Source organism: Bactrocera neohumeralis, chromosome 6 (genome assembly GCF_024586455.1).
Source record: "Bactrocera neohumeralis isolate Rockhampton chromosome 6, APGP_CSIRO_Bneo_wtdbg2-racon-allhic-juicebox.fasta_v2, whole genome shotgun sequence".
NCBI lineage: Eukaryota > Metazoa > Arthropoda > Insecta > Diptera > Tephritidae > Bactrocera > Bactrocera neohumeralis.
The window spans coordinates 32219344-32237358 of NC_065923.1; the positions used below are offsets into that span (position 1 = coordinate 32219344).

Here is an 18015-nt window from a genome sequence, read left to right on the forward strand (position 1 = left end):
GAAACCGCCCGTATCTCTTCGGCTATGTCTCCTGGTACGCTGAAGTTTTGACAGCCGAAGTGTTTCAGCTTCATGTCTTCTTAAGGACAGGCAGTGAAAGTGCCTGTATGTTTCCACCCTACTGTCATCCATAGAACTTTGATGATTTGCGTGCGACTAGATTTTTAGCTTTACAGCACGAAAGCCTATTGGACAGTGTTAGGTAAGAATTCTTATGATTGCGGCAAGATAAACTTTGCTAATGGCAAGCAGTTCAGTAGATCTTCTACGTTGTACGCTAGTTCAGAAGGATGACGTAGGTTGTTGTTATTTCTAGTGGTGGCGGACACTCTTTGACTAACTTGCACAATTTGCGAACTCAACGCTTATATCGCCGCTCTGCTGTCGAAGTGAATGCTCACCTCCTTGAAAGAGGCTGCACTCCGGAACAAACACTACAACTTGAGGAAGTGCTCCTTACCAAAGACTCCCCACCAATGTTTCTTACTAACTTGGAAGCATGCGTGAAAAAGTTCTCTTCGCCTCTTTATCAGCGATTTCTATCTATCCACATTGGTATGTGAGCGTATAACAGCCACTTGGTGTAGCCTCTGTGACGCAGTGGTCCAAGTTTTCGGTGATGAAATTAAACAAGGAGAGATATTAAGCATGACCCTGTTTGGTCCCTTTCATATACCCTGCTTCTCTGCGCCTTAGAGCGGTCTTTGCAACAATACACCTGGCGGCAATATCCACCGGTGCTCTGTGAAGCATGATATTAAGGGCTATTTTTGAGAGCCGCTCTTTGAATACGTTCAAGCTTCTTAGCGAGTGTACCCTTTTCTAGTGCCCTTTATCTTATTTTTGTCAGTTCGGGTAAAATTTCCAAACAACTTAGCTAAGTAAAGTTCCGCTAAAGTGACGTCTTTAAAATGAGTATTCGTCAAATACCCGGAAAGTCGCTAACAGAAACCCAATATTCTTTTATTAATATACTTGCCTGACATCATTTAAAGATATTAATGAAAGAGTTGTTTAGTTTTCAATTAATTGTAATTTTTGTTTTATTATAATTTATTATCAACTCCTCTTTAAATAGTAATAACAAAATTGACCAATTTAGCGCAACAGTTCACGTTTGATAATATGTTTTTGGTTTATTTACTATTTCTTATTGTTTTTTTTTTTGTGTCTCCTGCAGCACACGCATTTAGGATGATAATTGTTATTGTATTTAATTATTTTGCTATTATTAACATTTCACTTTAGTTTTTTATTAATAATCAATTCAATTATGTTCCTATGTATGTACTTTGGGATCTCTAAAAAAATATATTATTCCTAGTAACGTATCCTAAAGTGTTTTAAATTCAAACAAATTACTAAAATGCAGTGAAACCTACAAAATTATTCAGCCAATATTGTTTTATGTATAACGTTTTTGTTTTTTCTAATATTTATATGCCAAGGCGCCTAAATGTATGCAAGCTTTTCAATTCAAATTGACTGTGCGATTTGGAAAGTGGTTGTTAAATTTTTTCGAACTGAAATTTTTGATTGAAAAATGTAAGTATGCAATTATTTGAAGACAATCTCAGCTTTATTTTCTAAAAAAAAGAAAGTTTTCAAAAAAAGGGAATTTTTCAAAAACAGTTTTTAAAAATTTTATGTTTTGTCTTGAAAAGGAATTTAAAAATAAAAATAGTAAGTTTCATGATATGTTAAAAAAAACTGCCTATATGTAGGCAATATAAATTTTTGTTTGCTAAAATACTTGAAATGTGCCGTTATTTATCTATTATCAAAATTTTACTTAACTGTAACATAACTTTGTTTTAATTATGCAAAAATTCAAAGCATATTTTTTTAAACTTTTCTGAACTTTCTAAAAAAAAATGTGAAGTTATCAAAACAAATTTGAGTTTTTCAAAATTTATGTTTTGTCTTGAAAAGAAATTAAAATAATTTTATAATTTGTCTTGAAAAAACCCGCTTAGGTGTAGGCAATATTAATTTTTTTCTTAAACCTTCTTAAAAATATTCCGTTATTATTCTGTCACCATACCTTTATTTTAAATATATAAAATTCTAAGCATATTTTTTATAATTTTTTTGAACTTTTCTGAAGAAATTATTTGTTTTCAAGACATATTTGCATTTTTTTAAATTTTCAAAATTTTATGTCTTGTCTTGAAAAGGCATTCAAGATAAATTTAGGCATTTTTCAAAGTTTCATTACTAGCTTCCTAAACTGCCTGGATGTAGGCAAGATAGATTTATGTTGCTAAGAAATTTCGAAATGTTTTCAAAACAAATTTGAATTTTCAAAATTTTATGTCTTGTCTTAAAAAAGAATACACTTTTTTTCAAATTTAAGAAAGCGCCTAGATGTAGGCAAACTTTTTTTCAAAATAAAAACCGCCTAGATGTAGGCAATACAAATTATGTTGCTAAAAATTCTTGAAATTGTACTTAATCGTAGCATACTTTTATTTTAATTTTTTTTATTTTTTTAAAATTCAGCAATTGTTTTCTTTTTTTTGAAATTTCCAAAATATTTTCAAAAAAAAATTAAAATATTTTTATTTATACTATCAGTTTATTAATCTATCATCAACATTTACCTAATCATAGCATACCTTTAGGCGCCTTAGCACGCTTTTTAAATTGCTAAAACGTCATTTCGTGTTCGTTGAATCGAACAAGTGCTCAATAATTGAATAATTTACTATTTTGCAATCTATTTTGACTTTAATATTTAGCAAACATTTTAAGCTTAGCACTACTACCAATATCTGTATGTATGTTTGTATGTATGCAACTACGCGTATGGCGTTAGTAATTATCAGTTAAACTACTTTGCTAAATTATTGTACAGTGTCTTTTAAAAATGCTCCAACAGCTAACGGTATCCACTTCCACACACAGTCTGGCAACTCTGGTAACTAGCAGGGAATTTGAAGCTTAAAAAGCGGCAGAGCCAACAATTTGTGTGCTTTTCTCAAGATTCAAAATTTTCATTCAGCAATATTATGGCGGAATATTTCGAAAATTGCTTAATGTTTTCATTTCCGGTTCATTAGTTGCCAGCTGCTTATGCGCAGGTATTCATTTTCTGAACTCCAACATCTGCTTTCTGCTCAGAGCGATTTTTTTTACTTTTTGGTTTTTGTTTTTGGTTTTTTAGCATTAACTTAAATGTATGTATGTACGCGTACGTATGTTAGTTCATATGTATGATTTGTCAGTGTATATGTTGATTTGTGTGCAAATATGTGTGTGCTTCGTTGTTGTTGCTGTGTTGAGTGCGGCTGCGTTGTGAAGCGCCTAAATTGCTGCTACTACTGTTGCTGCTGCTGCCCTTACGGCTGTGACTGGTTTACTTTCAGGTGCCATTTTCAGTCACCAAATTGAAATACGATGTCGCGCTATAGTTGAATAGCTCAAAATCATATCTGCAAGAAAAAATACGAAAATATTATTAAATAAAATCACTGAATGTTTGGCTGATTGAATGCGTGGTTGAAGGTTTAGCGAATACTAATGCAGATCACAGCAACAAAAATGTGATAAGAAGTATGAAAAAGGTTTTTCAAGTTATTGGTTTAGTAGTAGAAAAGCTGATCCGACTGTATTGCCAATCAAAATAATCATATCGCTAAGAAAACGGTAATAATTTAAATATATTGAATTATCAAATGCTTTCATAATCTGACAATAACTTTCCTTCTAGTTCAAAAAGGTTGTCTGTTTACCATGCGACGTTATATCAATTCAACTTCTTTGATCAATGGTTTTACCTAACCTTCGGAAGACAAATCTAGTCGGCGAATTGGTTTTTGAAGTATTGCATATTGAGAGACGCAAATTAGGAGGGAGGTTAGAATAGACTAGATTTTTTAAAGGATCAAAATTACTAAAGCACACTTTAAGATCCTAAAAACATGATGGAATTGATAGAAAAGTGAAACTTACTTACTTATTACTTATTTTGCAAGTCCGCCATTTTGCGAAAAATTTATTTAAAGCAGAAAACCTATGCTCCCTAGAAAAAGCTTGTTTCGAAGATTGATCCAGTGGCCGTAAAGATCCTTAAAATGAACCTAAATGCTTTTGATCGAAATAGCTGACTTTTTATTATTATTAAATGATGCCAATTAGGTGTCACAATTAAGAGAATTTTTTCTAAATCCATCCAGAAACGCTTTCTTGTCCTTAAGACTCAAGAAATTGCTCATGAGAAATAATTATGTGAGATTGAAGATCTCAAGCTGTGGCTTAGAATATATGGTATAAGTCAGTAAAGAGGAAATAATAGCCTCAGTCACGTAAAGAAATGTTCTTGGAGTCTTTATAAGGGGGAGGGCTTTAGAAAAGACCACACTTGCAAAGAAACTCGAAAGCGTTCAACGGGCGGAATTCATCCGCATGTGTGATGCACTAAGGTCCGCTCCAACCATAAACATCGTCGGAAGGTGTATGTCTTCCAAAGTTGCTATCAGAGAATCTGGGTTCTTAAAAGTATAACACTCAGATATCCTCACACACTTTGACTGAATCAGTTCGATCATGGAGTCGCCAAACTGAACTCTGGCGGGTCCTTCTCTGCCCATATACCGACGAGAGAGTTGTGGCTGGGAAGAAGCCGTTGGAGGAGAGGGTCAATAAGCTTCTTTACAGATAGGACAAAGTTTAGGGGCAAGATTGGTAGAAGATTTTACTCTCTATCAACTCCAGCTTGAGACTTCCTGACTACTACAGTGTCTTCCAAGCCGAGGTTGCAGCCATTAAAATAGCAACAGATCTACTGTTCCGGAGTGCAGCCTCCTTCAGAGAAGTGACCATTCACTCAGATAGCTGAGCGGCGATACTAGCCTTGAGCTCATTAACAGTGCGTTCAGCATTGGTTGAGGAGTGCCTAACTTCGTTATCAATAATATCGAGTGTCTTGGTTATAAGACTGGTATGATGCCAGACCATAGAATCGCTGGAAATTGCAAAAGTGATGGTAGCAAGGAAAGGTACCCTAGAACCACTATCGGTAGAATGATTCCGTATCCCCTTTTGCTCTAGTACTAGATAGCTGGCCACGCGAAAGCTTGATAATAAGTATATATTGAGGGCTACCTTGTTTTTATACCCTGAACGGGGTATATTAAGTTTGTCACGAAGTTTATAACACCCAGAAGGAAGCGTCGGAGACCCTATAAAGTATATATGTATATAAATGATCAGTATGTCGAGCTGAGTCGATTTAGCCATGTCCGTCTGTCAGTCTGCATATATACGAACTAGTCCCTCAGTTTTTAAGATATCGTTTTGAAATTTTGCAAACGTCATTTTCTCTTCAAGAAGCTGCTCATTTGTCGGAACGGCCGATATCGAACCATTATAACATATAGCTGCCATACAAACTGAACGATCGGAATCAAGTTCTTGTATGGACAACTTTCACATTTGACAAGATATATTCACGAAATTTGGTATAGATTATTTTCTAAGGCAACAATGTAATATCCGAAGAAATTGTTCAGATCGGCTTACTATAGCATATAGCTGCCATACAAACTGGACACATAGTTACTAAAAGAAATGCACCTGTGAAGGGTATATTAGCTTCAGTGCAGCCGAAGTTAACGTTTTTTCTTGTTTTTAGGTTTCTTCGCTCTACTTCTAAAGTCTGAACTTATACTATTTGTAAATACAAGCAAGCAAAGGAGTTAAACCTATTTCAAGGATTTTGTTTATCAATAATCTTATACTCACTTATAATATTGATACAGTCCCTGCAATTCTTTTGGCGTTAACTTTGAGTAGAACGACTGCAGCAACTCCTGCGTATTCTTGCCCTTGCCCGCATTCCGCCACTCCGGCGCTATGACACGCGACAAACCAGTCTTGTTAATGAGATATAATTGATCCTCGTCCAGTGTGTCGAACTTCATGATCACATCGAAATTGATGAGACAAGGCGTGCAGAACATCGTCGACGAGACGAAATGCATGTCAATTTGAACGCTGCCATGCTTGATTTGCACCAAAAGCCAACGTACAAATTCCGGGAATGTTGGATATCTGGGTGAGTTCATATCCAAATTCTATGAAGTGTGAGAAGAAAAATTAATATGAGGTTAAAATGGTAAAATTATATGTGATTATGCGTTTGTTTGTATGTTTATAAATATGCACGGGTATATGGTATATGTAACTGTATAAATATTTAGGTGAGGCTTGCTTAAGAATTCAAAAAATATATAAACAGTATGTGTATATAACGCACTTAAAATGCTCAGATATACACATATATTATATATAAATTTGCATATTTATATACCGTTACATAAACGTACATACATACATATATATTTTTTTATTGTCGAACGCGTGCCTACTCACTTTGCTGCGATATTTGCGCACAATGCGCCGTCCCAGCTTGTCGTGATAGGAATGCGGTATGGCAAATACCATCTTATCACGATATGCACTCAATAGCCTCTCGAATGGATGGCGTGCTATCATGAATGTAATCGAGTCATTTTGTGCTTCTCGCAGCTGAAAAAACAACAACAAAAGCAACAAAACATATATATTATTCAAGCAAATATCCATAGTATGTATGTATAGATGTGTGATTATAGTTGCAAGTGTGTGGGTGAAGTGTTGTCACCAGTAATTGATTATAAAATAGCGTCATTTAACTGATGGACTGTCGTTTACCGTTACAGAAGGATACGTGAATAACAAATTAGTGAATAGCATATTATGTATGCGTATGGATGTGTGTGTGTGTGTGTGTGTGTGCATTCATGTAATTTCATGCGCCGAAAAGAGGACAGAAATGGTAAAGAAATTGTCGGGCCAAATAAATGTTCGTGAGGACGGCATTCGTGAGTCATTTAATATTGAATAACGGTAACTTGTAATTACATAAATAGTTGAGCGAATAGTTTAAAATTAAATATTTGATTAAATTTAGCTTAAGAGGTCAGGTAAGCCTTGACCTTAAAAAAAATCGATTTTTTGTTGTCCTAAAATACACTTTAGTCCAAAAAAACATTCTTAAATTAGGAAATTCGTTTTTTCGGTAAACAATTTAAAAGTTTTTCGCAACACCTCAAGTTTTCGGAGAAGTGATGTAAAGCTAAACACGCACGAACTTCACTGACAAACTTTATTATTGAAAATATTCCATTTTTTCTTTTGTTTCAGAAGGTTAGGTTAGGTTATTCTGGTAGGCCAATTAGTCACGTAAAGACCAGTTTTGGTTCTTTGCGTTACCAGATGGAGTTCAGTTGCTAGGTCCAAAAGAAAAGAATAGTCATCTTTTAGGATGCCTGCCCTTGACGCGAATTTTAACAAACTCTGCGGCCTCACTGTCGATACCTCCTTCAATGTATCCTATTTCCTACAGTCTTCTCGATCTGTCAGCCCCATCTTGCGGTCGTGTCGCCACCAGACAGTGACCAATTAGTATTCCATCATGTTCCTACAGTCTCTTCTATACAATCCCAAAAGGAATCTTGTGTACTTCCGATCTACCGTTTTGCACATGACTTTTGCAATTTTGCACCCACGTAGTCCGTTCTATAGTTTTTTGACTTTCTTTAGCATGCTTCTGTCGAGAACGGTCGTATAGACGACGGGTTTCCCAATGTTGATCACATTTTCGGTTGTTGGCCGTACAACATTATTGGCAATCTCGTCCACTAGTTGATTGCTCTCGATGCCTTTGTGGCCTGGGACCCAGTAAAATTTAAGTAACTTGCTTCTGGCAACTTTCCACTGCTGCCCTGCTTCCCAAGACACTTCTGCCCTATATGCAATGCGAAGTTACTGCCTTGATTGCTGCTTGGCTGTCTACGTAGATCTTGACTCGGGAATTACCTGCAGGTGCATTAGAGACCCGCCCCGTGGCTTTCTCCAATAGCAAAGACCTCAGCTTGAAATATACTGCACTAGTCCAGCTACTCAAAAGGTTGCCTTATGCCTAACTCTGGACAGTATATTCCCGCACCAACTCCTTCGTCCATTTTCAAGCCATCCGTATAGCATATCTTTACACCAGCCGTTTTTATCTATGTTTACTTTGAACTTTCTTTCGAAATTGAAAAGTGGAATCATGTAGTCGGTGTTTGCCCAACCTATGTAAATTCTCCTGCAGCCAGTAAGTAGTCCCGCCGATTTTGCTGCGCAGTTTTCAGCGAAGGATCTATAGGTGGCAGGTTTAGTACCAGTTCAAGAGCTGCCGTAGAAGTTGTTCTTAAAGCTCCCGTTATGCACAGCCTAATGAGACACTGAACGCTTTCCATTGGCATCCGGTAGGTGGACCTGCCCACCATACTACTGCACCGTAGAGTGAGCCCCCAGACTGTACCGAGCATCCATCTTCACGCATATCAAGCATTGCTAGCTCTTCTCACTCTTTCTTCTACGTTGTGTTTCCACCGCAGTTTGCTGTCCAAGACTACCTCAAGGTTTTTGGTGCGATCTCATTTATCGAAGGGAACTTCCAAAGAGGAATTTTGTGCTTTCTTGTGAACACAAGAGATACGATTTCCTCGGGCTCAACCCCAAACCCGCTTGTGATGCCCAGTTCTGGACTGTATTGTGAGTGGTGGTCATAATATTGCTAATGGTCTGTAGACACCTACCCGTTATTTAGTCCGAATATGTCACTATCTTAGGAGCTTTACCTTCCAAGTATCTTAGCAGTTTATTCATCACTAATGTCCATAGAAGCGGAGTTAGAACTTCACCTTGCAGAGTACCTCTACAGACTTCCTTGGTCATTTTAGTGTCGGTCCATTCTGCTCTTATCCTATCCAACACCCATTGACTGGATACTATCCAGAACAGATACCACAGAGGCGTTGTTGGACGCTTTAGAAATGTCCCGGAACGCTCCAAGAGCGTATCTTATATTTGAGAGCTCTTTCGATATTAAATACCAGTGTATGGAGTACAGTGTCTACTGATCTGCTGTTCATATATGCGTGCTGCGCCTTGGACAAGCTTCTAGGAGGCGCTAATGTGCGTGTTTCAGAAAGTACGAATTCCTCGAATCACCATCGACCACCGAGGTCTTCTTGAAATGGATGATTCCGAACATTGGCCCAGTGAAGATCGTTTTGTATAAAAAAAAGTCAATATTGCATTTGTTTGGTGTACGCAACTATATGTTTAACAAAGCCCGATAGAAAGGAATTTTTCATACCCTCGGAATAATAGGTCAACAAGTTTTAGAAAGACTTATATCTACTTAGTCATTCCTGCGACAGAGGCAAAACGTAAACAAATTTATATATATATATATATGTATATTTAACATAGCAGTTTATAATTTTCATTAGAAAACCCGTATTTGTAACACCCTGTATTTATAAATATGAAATCAATCGCCTACCTTCTCAATAGAGAGACGAGGATAACGTTCCCGTGCCAAAGTGAGGAACACTTCTTTGGTTCGTTGTAGGAATTCCGGCGAATAACCAGCTAATACATTAAAATTGTACATCCACGATGAGGAGCCGGCTTTGAACACATTGCACCTGCGAAAAAACATTTTTTAATACGATGAATAAAATATGCGCAAATAGATTTCATTTCAATACACTAACCATATGATGTGATATTTTTTATTGACTAAAAACTCCCAAGCGTTGGGCTTGTGCCAGGTGTCGTTACCTATGGAGAAAAAAGATAAATTGAATTATATTAATATAATCTCTTACACTTAAAGAAATATTTCGAAAACTGAGCTTTAGTGAAGGACAGTTAAGTCAGCCGGATGTTCGAAAATCCTGATATTAGTTATATAGGGGCTAAGTAAAGTTTTCAAACAATTTTCTCCATTTCAGGAACAAAGGTACATTGTTATGAGTAAAACACGATCTGTTTTGTCACCCGGAAGTTCATAAATCTGTATATTAAGTAAATGGGGTCTCAGGGAAATTTTGACCCGATTCAACCCATTTCTGATATACAAAGATACTACTACCAGAAAAAGATTCCGTCTAAATCTTCATTGCATATATCATACAATGACCGATATTCTCGGTCAGTTGTCAACTATAGGCACTGGGGTCCACATTTTCGATATTTAGGGACTTGAACAGTTTTTGTTGGATTTCAACATTTTTTAGGTGACATACTTTCAAGGCATTATTAAAGCAGATTATGAACCAAAAGGAATTTAAAATGGTGTTATATGGGAAGTAGACGTATTTATAATCCAACACACTGTAAAATAATGTCATTTACCGAATTTGGTTGAAATTGGTCGAGCTAGTCTCGAGATATGGGATTTCACCTATAAGTGAGCGGTGCCACGCCGATTTGCGATTTCGACACCGGCTCGTATAAAATGCCTCTACTTTTTGATTTATTTTGCTTTTAATAGTTTTTAAGAGCATCATTATATGGGGAATGAGCGGGATTATCATGCGATTTCATCCATTTTCACACTGTCGATAGGGGTTCTTATATATGTACATAATTTATCTAGAGAAAATGTTGGTACAGATTTTCGGTGAATATGCTCCAGCTAAGCGAATGTGCCAAAAGTGATTCACACGATTTAAAAGTGTCTATGGAGCTAAGGACATCATGGGTGGCCAAAGAAGTTTGAAAACGAGGAACTGGAAGTATGACTTGATGAAGATTGTTGGCAAGGGCAAGAAGAGCACGTGCAATCTTTGCTCAAGCAACCATTTCAAGACTGTTAAAAGCAGCGGGCTACATTCAAAAGCAAGGAGATCGAATTCCAAATGAATTGAACCCAAAGCAAGTTGAAAGACGATTTTGCATGTCATAAATGCTGCTTGAATGCTACAACACAAAATCGTTTTTGCATCGGATTGTGACTGGTGATGAAAGATGGATATAAATGGAGTATATTTATGACCAACGAGCTTAATCAACAACAAAGCAGTATATTTGTGACGCCAACGTAATGCTCTGTATTTGTGGGGATTAGAAGGCCGTCCTCTATTATGAGATTCACAACCCCCGCAACAAATTGAAGCAAGTGATGCATAAAAACGACTGGAATTTGCGACTAGATATGAGGCAGTAATTCTTTATAAAGACCATGCTCGACCTCTTGTTGTAAAACTGGTTAAAAATTATTTGGCTTTTATAGCCCAAACCTTGCTCCCTCTGACTTCCTTTATTTGCGGTATATGCAGAACGTTCTTTGGGTATCAAAAATTGACTTGATTCATTTTTTGCCGCCAAACCGTGGCTATTCTTTTGGGATATACGGAATATACAGATTTAGCAGAGAAAAGGGAAAATGTTACATTTTAAATGGGCAATACTTTGAATAATACTCATACTACTGGACATGTTTATCTTAAATAAACGTACAAATTTTGAAAAAATATCTGAAGGAGTATACATATATGTAATATTTGGTTGCCTTTTATATTTCCGGATTAGAGAATAAAAAGAAATTTTCATTGTTCAAATTCGCTTTATTGTTTTTCAAAATATTCTCCATTAATATCTAAATACTTTTGCACGCGTTTGAACCAATTGTCGAAGTACTTTTGTCACTCCGATTGAGCCATCTCCAAAGCATGTCTTTTGAATGCATTAACCGCCTCTTCAGGTGTCGAAAAACGTGAACCTCTTAGTTTTTGTTTATGAACGGGAATAAAAAGAAGTCATTCGGTGCCAAATCACGACTTTTAAGAGGATCATCAATCGAGATTTTAAATGCTAAAAAATTATGTTGTTTCAGGCGATTTGTGAGAACTTGCATTGTCGCGGTGAAGAGTGTTCTGTCTTCGTTGGCTGGTTTTTCTGATTTTTAAAAGTCAATTGGCAATCAAATGGTTTTGTACCACTTAGGCATGGGCATGGTTGCGACATGCCCATTTGTTTCAAAAACCAGGCAACTTTTTGCCATTGACTTTGGCTCATCTTGAAACACCCATACAGTCGACTACTCTTTATTTTCGGTCTCATACGAGTAAATGGTCAATTAATCACCTGCCACAATGTCATAAACGTTTTTCGGAGCACCGCTATCAAATTTTGTTAACATTTGTTTCGACCGCTCGACTCAAATCTTTTTTCATTTACAAATTACGTGAAGTTCAATGTAAACTAATTGGCGCCGGAATGGCCGAGTTTAACATATATTTTTCAAAAATTTCAGAATTACTTTGTTAATAGTGTATTGTTTGTAACAATAAAAAATTCTATTAAAATATTTCATTTTTTATATGAGAAAAAAGTTGTTGAAAAAATGCTATTTTTTACTCTAGGAAACCCATGAAAACCCTTAATTTAATTTTTTGGTCGAGAAGAATATTTTAAGTTACTTCAAACAACACAAATAGTGTGCATATATCAAAACGTTCTGAGTGTGCATAGCATCAAAACTGTAAATTTACGATACAATTGTCAGTTTCCAGATTGCAAGTATATAAGTGATTACTAGTGTTGCCAAATCCCAAAATATAAAAGGTAAACTACGTTTTTGCGGATATATTTATTTATAAATTTCACTTCATTTTAATTACTTATTTTTTTTTTTAAGTACTTTGCTTATTTTCTAAGTTTTTCTGCGCTCTCTCTATCAATACTGAATCACCACAAAATATTTACAAACAAAAATATATAAACACTTAATACTGTAAATAATTGTGCTATATTTACCCACGACATCCAGTCCGAATTCGGTGCATTTCTCCTGCAGCAGCTTACGTCGCCGCTCCATGCGCTTCTCGACGCGCTCCACGTCGATCGGGGCGAGCGTGTGCACGGCATCTTCTGGCAAAACTGGCAGGTGTGACTCATTAACATACTGAATGCATAGAAAAAGAGACCAATATAAAATGTAAAATATGAAAAAAATTGTTTGCAAACAAACCGAATACATGCTAAATACGCGTACATAATGAAAATTGTTTGTGTTTCTAATAAGAAAGTATTACAATACTTAACTACTAACCATAGAGCGCACACGGACGGCGGCACACTAAAGGGAAATGCATTAAATGTCTGATTTATGGGAAAGTCATTAAGCGTACAAAATGCATTTGGGGGGGCGTGATGATGGGTGGTGTGGCGGGCGGTCGGTAGTGCTGGTGGCTGTTTGTGTTTGGGTACGGTGGAGGTACAAATGTGCACGACGGGGCGTATGAGTAATAAACACGTAGTAAAATGTTGGACGCTTGATTGGTTGTGTAGTATGAGCGCTAACACTAAGAGCGGGGTATGGCGGGGTGTGGCGTGATTTTGACAGCTTGCGGCTACATGTTTTGATTTTCAATATATACTTATGTATGTGGATCGTAGGGTTTAATGAGGAATTTTGATCGACGGCGACTATATATGTAAATTTTTTCGTTTAATAATATTTTACTGGGCAAATAAATAGTTGTGGGTGATCAACACAGTTATGCTTGCGGTTTTAGTTTTCTAAAATTATGCAAATATTTTTGTTTGAGTTTTGCGTTGAGTATTTACAATGACTACAGATTAGTTTGCTGATTGATTGGTTGCGCGTGTGCATGTGCCCAGACAATGTGTGGCACTAAGCGTTAATTAACAGTTATGTAGTTACATATGTATGTATGTAGTTAGCTTGCAGCGATGCAAATGTAATGCTAATGCATGTGAATGTGTGTGTGTGTGTGTGCGTATTGAAAACGAATGCTTCAAATTCTTACTTGCTGTTTGCATACAAACGAGTATTATTTGTTACATATTGGGTAGTCGAAAAAGTCTTTTCGTATTTGTGAACAAACTTCACTTGTTTTATTTTATATTTATACTAATAAATAAATAAAAAACATATGTAACATTTTGGTCAACCACTTTTTGCCATTTTTCCGCTAGAGACATTATTCCATCAGTCTAAAACTTTCATCAGTGTAAATCGAAGTTTCGAAACTTCCAGTACGAAAGCGAGCGATTGTTGTGCTACCCGAATTGATGCAGCATCATCTCCGTAAACTTCATAAATTTCATTGGTGGCTTGCGTTGCATCCTTCCCTTTTTTATACAAAAATTTCAAAATATAGCGAATTTCTTCATTATTTTCACTCATTTTTGAGCGGCTGTAACTTCAGCGAATTTAATTTTCTCTTCGGTTAAATGAAGCTTAAAATCTCACCTTTCCAACACTATATGGTATGACACAATGTGATTAGTAGTAGCACTGGAGATATACATACGACTGCAACCACAACTATTGACAAAATACGAAAAGACTTTTTCGACTACCCAATACGTTTGTGTGTATGTTTGTTTGTATGTATTTGTGTTTGTTAATGTACATTTTGCAAACAGGTATATTTACTTTAGCATATTTGTAAAATTTTTTGCGCGAACTGCCTGTCGCCGCTACCGTTAGATCCTTATTTTTCCCCAGCAACATTACCGGATAACGAAAACTTTGATCACCGAAATGATCGTTGAACTTTGTCGCCTAAAAAAGTTGTACGATAATATAAAGATTATTTGTTGTTGGTGTTATTACTGTTGCAACATTTGAGCTAAGTATGTGAACATTTCATTGTATTGTACGGAATTTTTACGCAAACTTATGCTTACTATGTGATTTTTTCGAATTTTAGCGTATTGCAAAATAGCTGGTGCAAATATAGGGTGCGAATTTTGTATTGAAAAAATTTGGCTTAATAATTTTTGCTTTTTTTTTATAAATTTTCATATTCTTATAAATTGCTATACAATACAATTGAAGAAAAAAATGTGTGTGTCTATTTGCACAAAAGCCTGAACTATGAAAAGAAATAACATTACGAGCAACAATAACATGTACAACAAAATGTGTGCACGTTGCACGCGCTTAAAATGTCGCTGATGTTTGAATGTGTGTGTGTGTGTGTCAATGCACGCGAAAGTGCACTATTTAGTGGCGATAAATGGCAAAAGCGTTGCTTTTGGGCGGTACGGGGCGTATGAGTGATAGTGTGTTGGTTTGAGGTACGGGGCGTATGAGTGATATAACGAGTCCATATTAAAAAATATTTTATAATGAATATACTTGTAGGTAATATTCTTATAAATATATACACACATGGCATTTCTATAGTGAAGCGTTGCAGCAACTGCGCAGCTGACTGCCACAAGCTTATAATTGATGTGAATGAAGCAAATGTCGTGGGCGAAAATTCAACGAAACGTCTTCTATGAGTAGTCAAATCAGCTGTTTGCCAAGAAAGCGTCTAATAAAAAGTTATTGTGTATATTATGGGCAATTAAGTGTCAGTAGTAGCTCATCTCAAGCGCAAATATTTATTTTCTGGCATACAAATACATATTATTACATATGTTTGTGTTGGAAAACTTATAGTTATCTAGCAATAAAATTTGAATACATATTGTATATGTACAAATATATTCTGTGGCTGTTCTGCGTGTTATCCCAATAAAATACTAGACACTTCAAAGCTTGAGTCTTAAGTTTATTGGTATTTATTATTATATATACAAAGTCTATTGTGTATGAGCTCATAAATTTAATTTTAATTACCAACTGTAAATGCAATATTAAATAATATTTTACTAAAGATATATATGACAAGTTAATTGCCTTTGAGCTGAACCAGATTTGCAACGTGAACTGGAAAAATTATATATACATATTAATGGTTGAAATTTAGCTTTTGTGACGACTTTCAACGCCATACAAAGTGAGTGTTTTTTGAAGTAAAGACTTCAAAGGGTGTTTAGTAAAATGCCTAGTAAAAAACAAAAAAAAAAACAATAAAGAAAGTTAACCCTTCATAGGTACATTACTAATAGCATGAAAGGGTATACCAAAATATTTCTCTAGATTTTTGATTGGTCAGTTTGCATGTCAGCTATATACTATGGTGGTCAAATAACGGCGGTTCCGACAGATGCAAAATTTCATAACAATCTCAAAAACGATGGTGTTTTTACAGAGTAATATATGCCTTATAGTGTCTCTGATGTTTCTGTGTGTTACAAACTTCGTGGAAAACTTAATACACTCTGTTCAAGGTATAGAATTTGAGTAGTTATTTAAGACGTAAGGAGGATATCCCGTGTGACGGTTTCATAAAATCATTTTTTTTGCATAAATCCAATCTATAGCATTCATAGAATCTGATCAACAGTGCAGTGAGCAAGTAAAGTCTTACACTTATTAATATTCAAACGTGTTTTTCTCGGAACTATATCTTTTGAAATGGCATTCCCAATTTCTGGAAAAAAGGTTCAATCGATTGCTTTAAAATTGTAATCATGGATTCATCGCTTATGTGGATATTACTCTGACAAGAATTTTTGAGAAATATAGAACCGTGTTTTTAGGTAGTGTTAAAAGAATATGAAATTTTGGGCTTTAATGTTTAAAGGTAAAAAAAACTGAATTCTCAAGATTTGTGCAAGATCCTACTTCCAATAGCTATCTACCTACAGATTAACATGTAATTTATGTATTTATGTTTTTTGGATTATAGGTTAGGCAGTCTGCTGTAATCATGGACTCTCTTTATCTACCGTTTTTCTCCATGGATACCAGCGGAGCAATAAATCTCGCAATTAATAAAATATTTTTAATCAAAATGATACAAAATTGCCACTATAGGCTTAATAAATATGTTTATAATAAAAATTTTAATGTTCTGTTTTTTTTATTTCACTATAAAAAAATCGGAAAAAATGTTCTAAAGAACAGCCGTCCCACGGGCTGACTCTTTAAAGGAGAACGGTAACAGCGGTCTTTTCAAGAATAATGGCCAACACTGGAGGCCCTAGGCAAAGCAAAAGAGCTCTAATTGCTAAATTCAGCCAGTTAACACTGATGTGCGTGGCTCATATATTTGGGACAGCCCTACATCAAAAACCAAGTGCCAATAAAGCAAAGGTAATGTCCAGGCTAAGCGTCATTAGAGTTGCCTGTGAATTTAGAACGATATTGCATAGAGTAGATAGTATCACATTTGGTCTTATGCCGCCGTATATAATAGCAGACTATTTATATATTGTTATAATTAAGTTTATATCATAATAATAATTGTTATAATTAAAAGATAAGACAATTATGTTATGTGTTAATTATTAGTCGATACCAATTTTATACACTTTCTTTTCGCAATAAATAAATAAAAGCTATGAATAGACGTCTTACTGCTAACTAGCGGAAAAAGAGGAAGTTAGACGAGCATATACCCGTGGAAAATGCAATGAAAAGCGACAAAAATAGGAAGATGGACGCTTAGGACGTACCAACCTGGATTGAAAGGCAACACGGAGAGAAACTTCTATCAGACGTGTTTTTATCGCCCTATGGCGCAGCAGTGCGTAAGGAAAAGCAAATCATATCTTTTTCTCCTGCTCGAGATATGTAGTGGAGAACTACCATGGAGAGTGTAACAAACCAAGTGATGATGTCCGAAAACATCGTGAGTTACAAGCAGCAATCGAACTTGGTGTGGGCAAAAATGAAACAGTGCGCCCCAATAGTGATCCAAGAACTCAGGATGGAAAAATGGCAGTGGAGAAGCGTAAGACTGAATAACACCTGACTGAATAACCCTGATTTTTTCCCAGCAGTAGTTTATGAAGACTTCTCCTCCGAAAAAAAACAGTCATTGAATGTAATAAGTGAACAGCAATTAAGATCCAAAAGGTCAAAATTACTGCAAGAATAAAATAAGAAATTCGTCTTTGCTACATGGCATACTTAAGTTATACGAGGGCTGCTATATTGTATTCTGGCCTAGGGCAACACTAAGTGTTGCCAGGTGCATTCTGACATTTCCATTGGAAAGTTTGACATTTTTTAGCATAACATCACTCAGAACGTTTTGTCATTTAATCGTGAATTGTTTTATTTACAGGGAATTAAAAAATTCATCTCGGCCAAAAAATGGAATTAACTCGTGAACATTTTCGTGCGAGCATTTTTCACAACTTTCGACGTGGATTATCACGACAAGAGTGCATCGATGAACTAAAATCTTTGTATGGCTATGAAGCACCATCCTATAGCACTGTGAAAAACTGGTACAACGAATTCAGTCGTGG

At 35.8% G+C, this 18015-nt stretch overlaps 1 protein-coding gene across 4 annotated transcripts in view; it reads right to left on the reverse strand.

Annotated features, from left to right (window-relative positions):
- Nucleotides 1-1010: 1010 nt before the first annotated feature.
- The window catches only part of LOC126761358 (carbohydrate sulfotransferase 9), a 36777-nt gene continuing 19772 nt past the window's right edge, over nt 1011-18015 (reverse strand). For 3 of the 4 annotated variants that reach the window (XM_050477454.1, XM_050477456.1, XM_050477455.1), the window contains exons 3-9: nt 14294-14422; nt 12646-12793; nt 9597-9663; nt 9383-9527; nt 6376-6531; nt 5746-6077; nt 1011-3434 (exon numbers count right to left, since the gene is read on the reverse strand). In XM_050477454.1, coding sequence (XP_050333411.1) covers nt 3365-3434; nt 5746-6077; nt 6376-6531; nt 9383-9527; nt 9597-9663; nt 12646-12793; nt 14294-14422 — 1047 coding nt within the window. In that variant the 3' untranslated portion in view covers nt 1011-3364. The remainder of the gene's footprint in view (nt 3435-5745; nt 6078-6375; nt 6532-9382; nt 9528-9596; nt 9664-12645; nt 12794-14293; nt 14423-18015) is intronic. The other variant, XM_050477457.1, reaches the window with a different exon arrangement.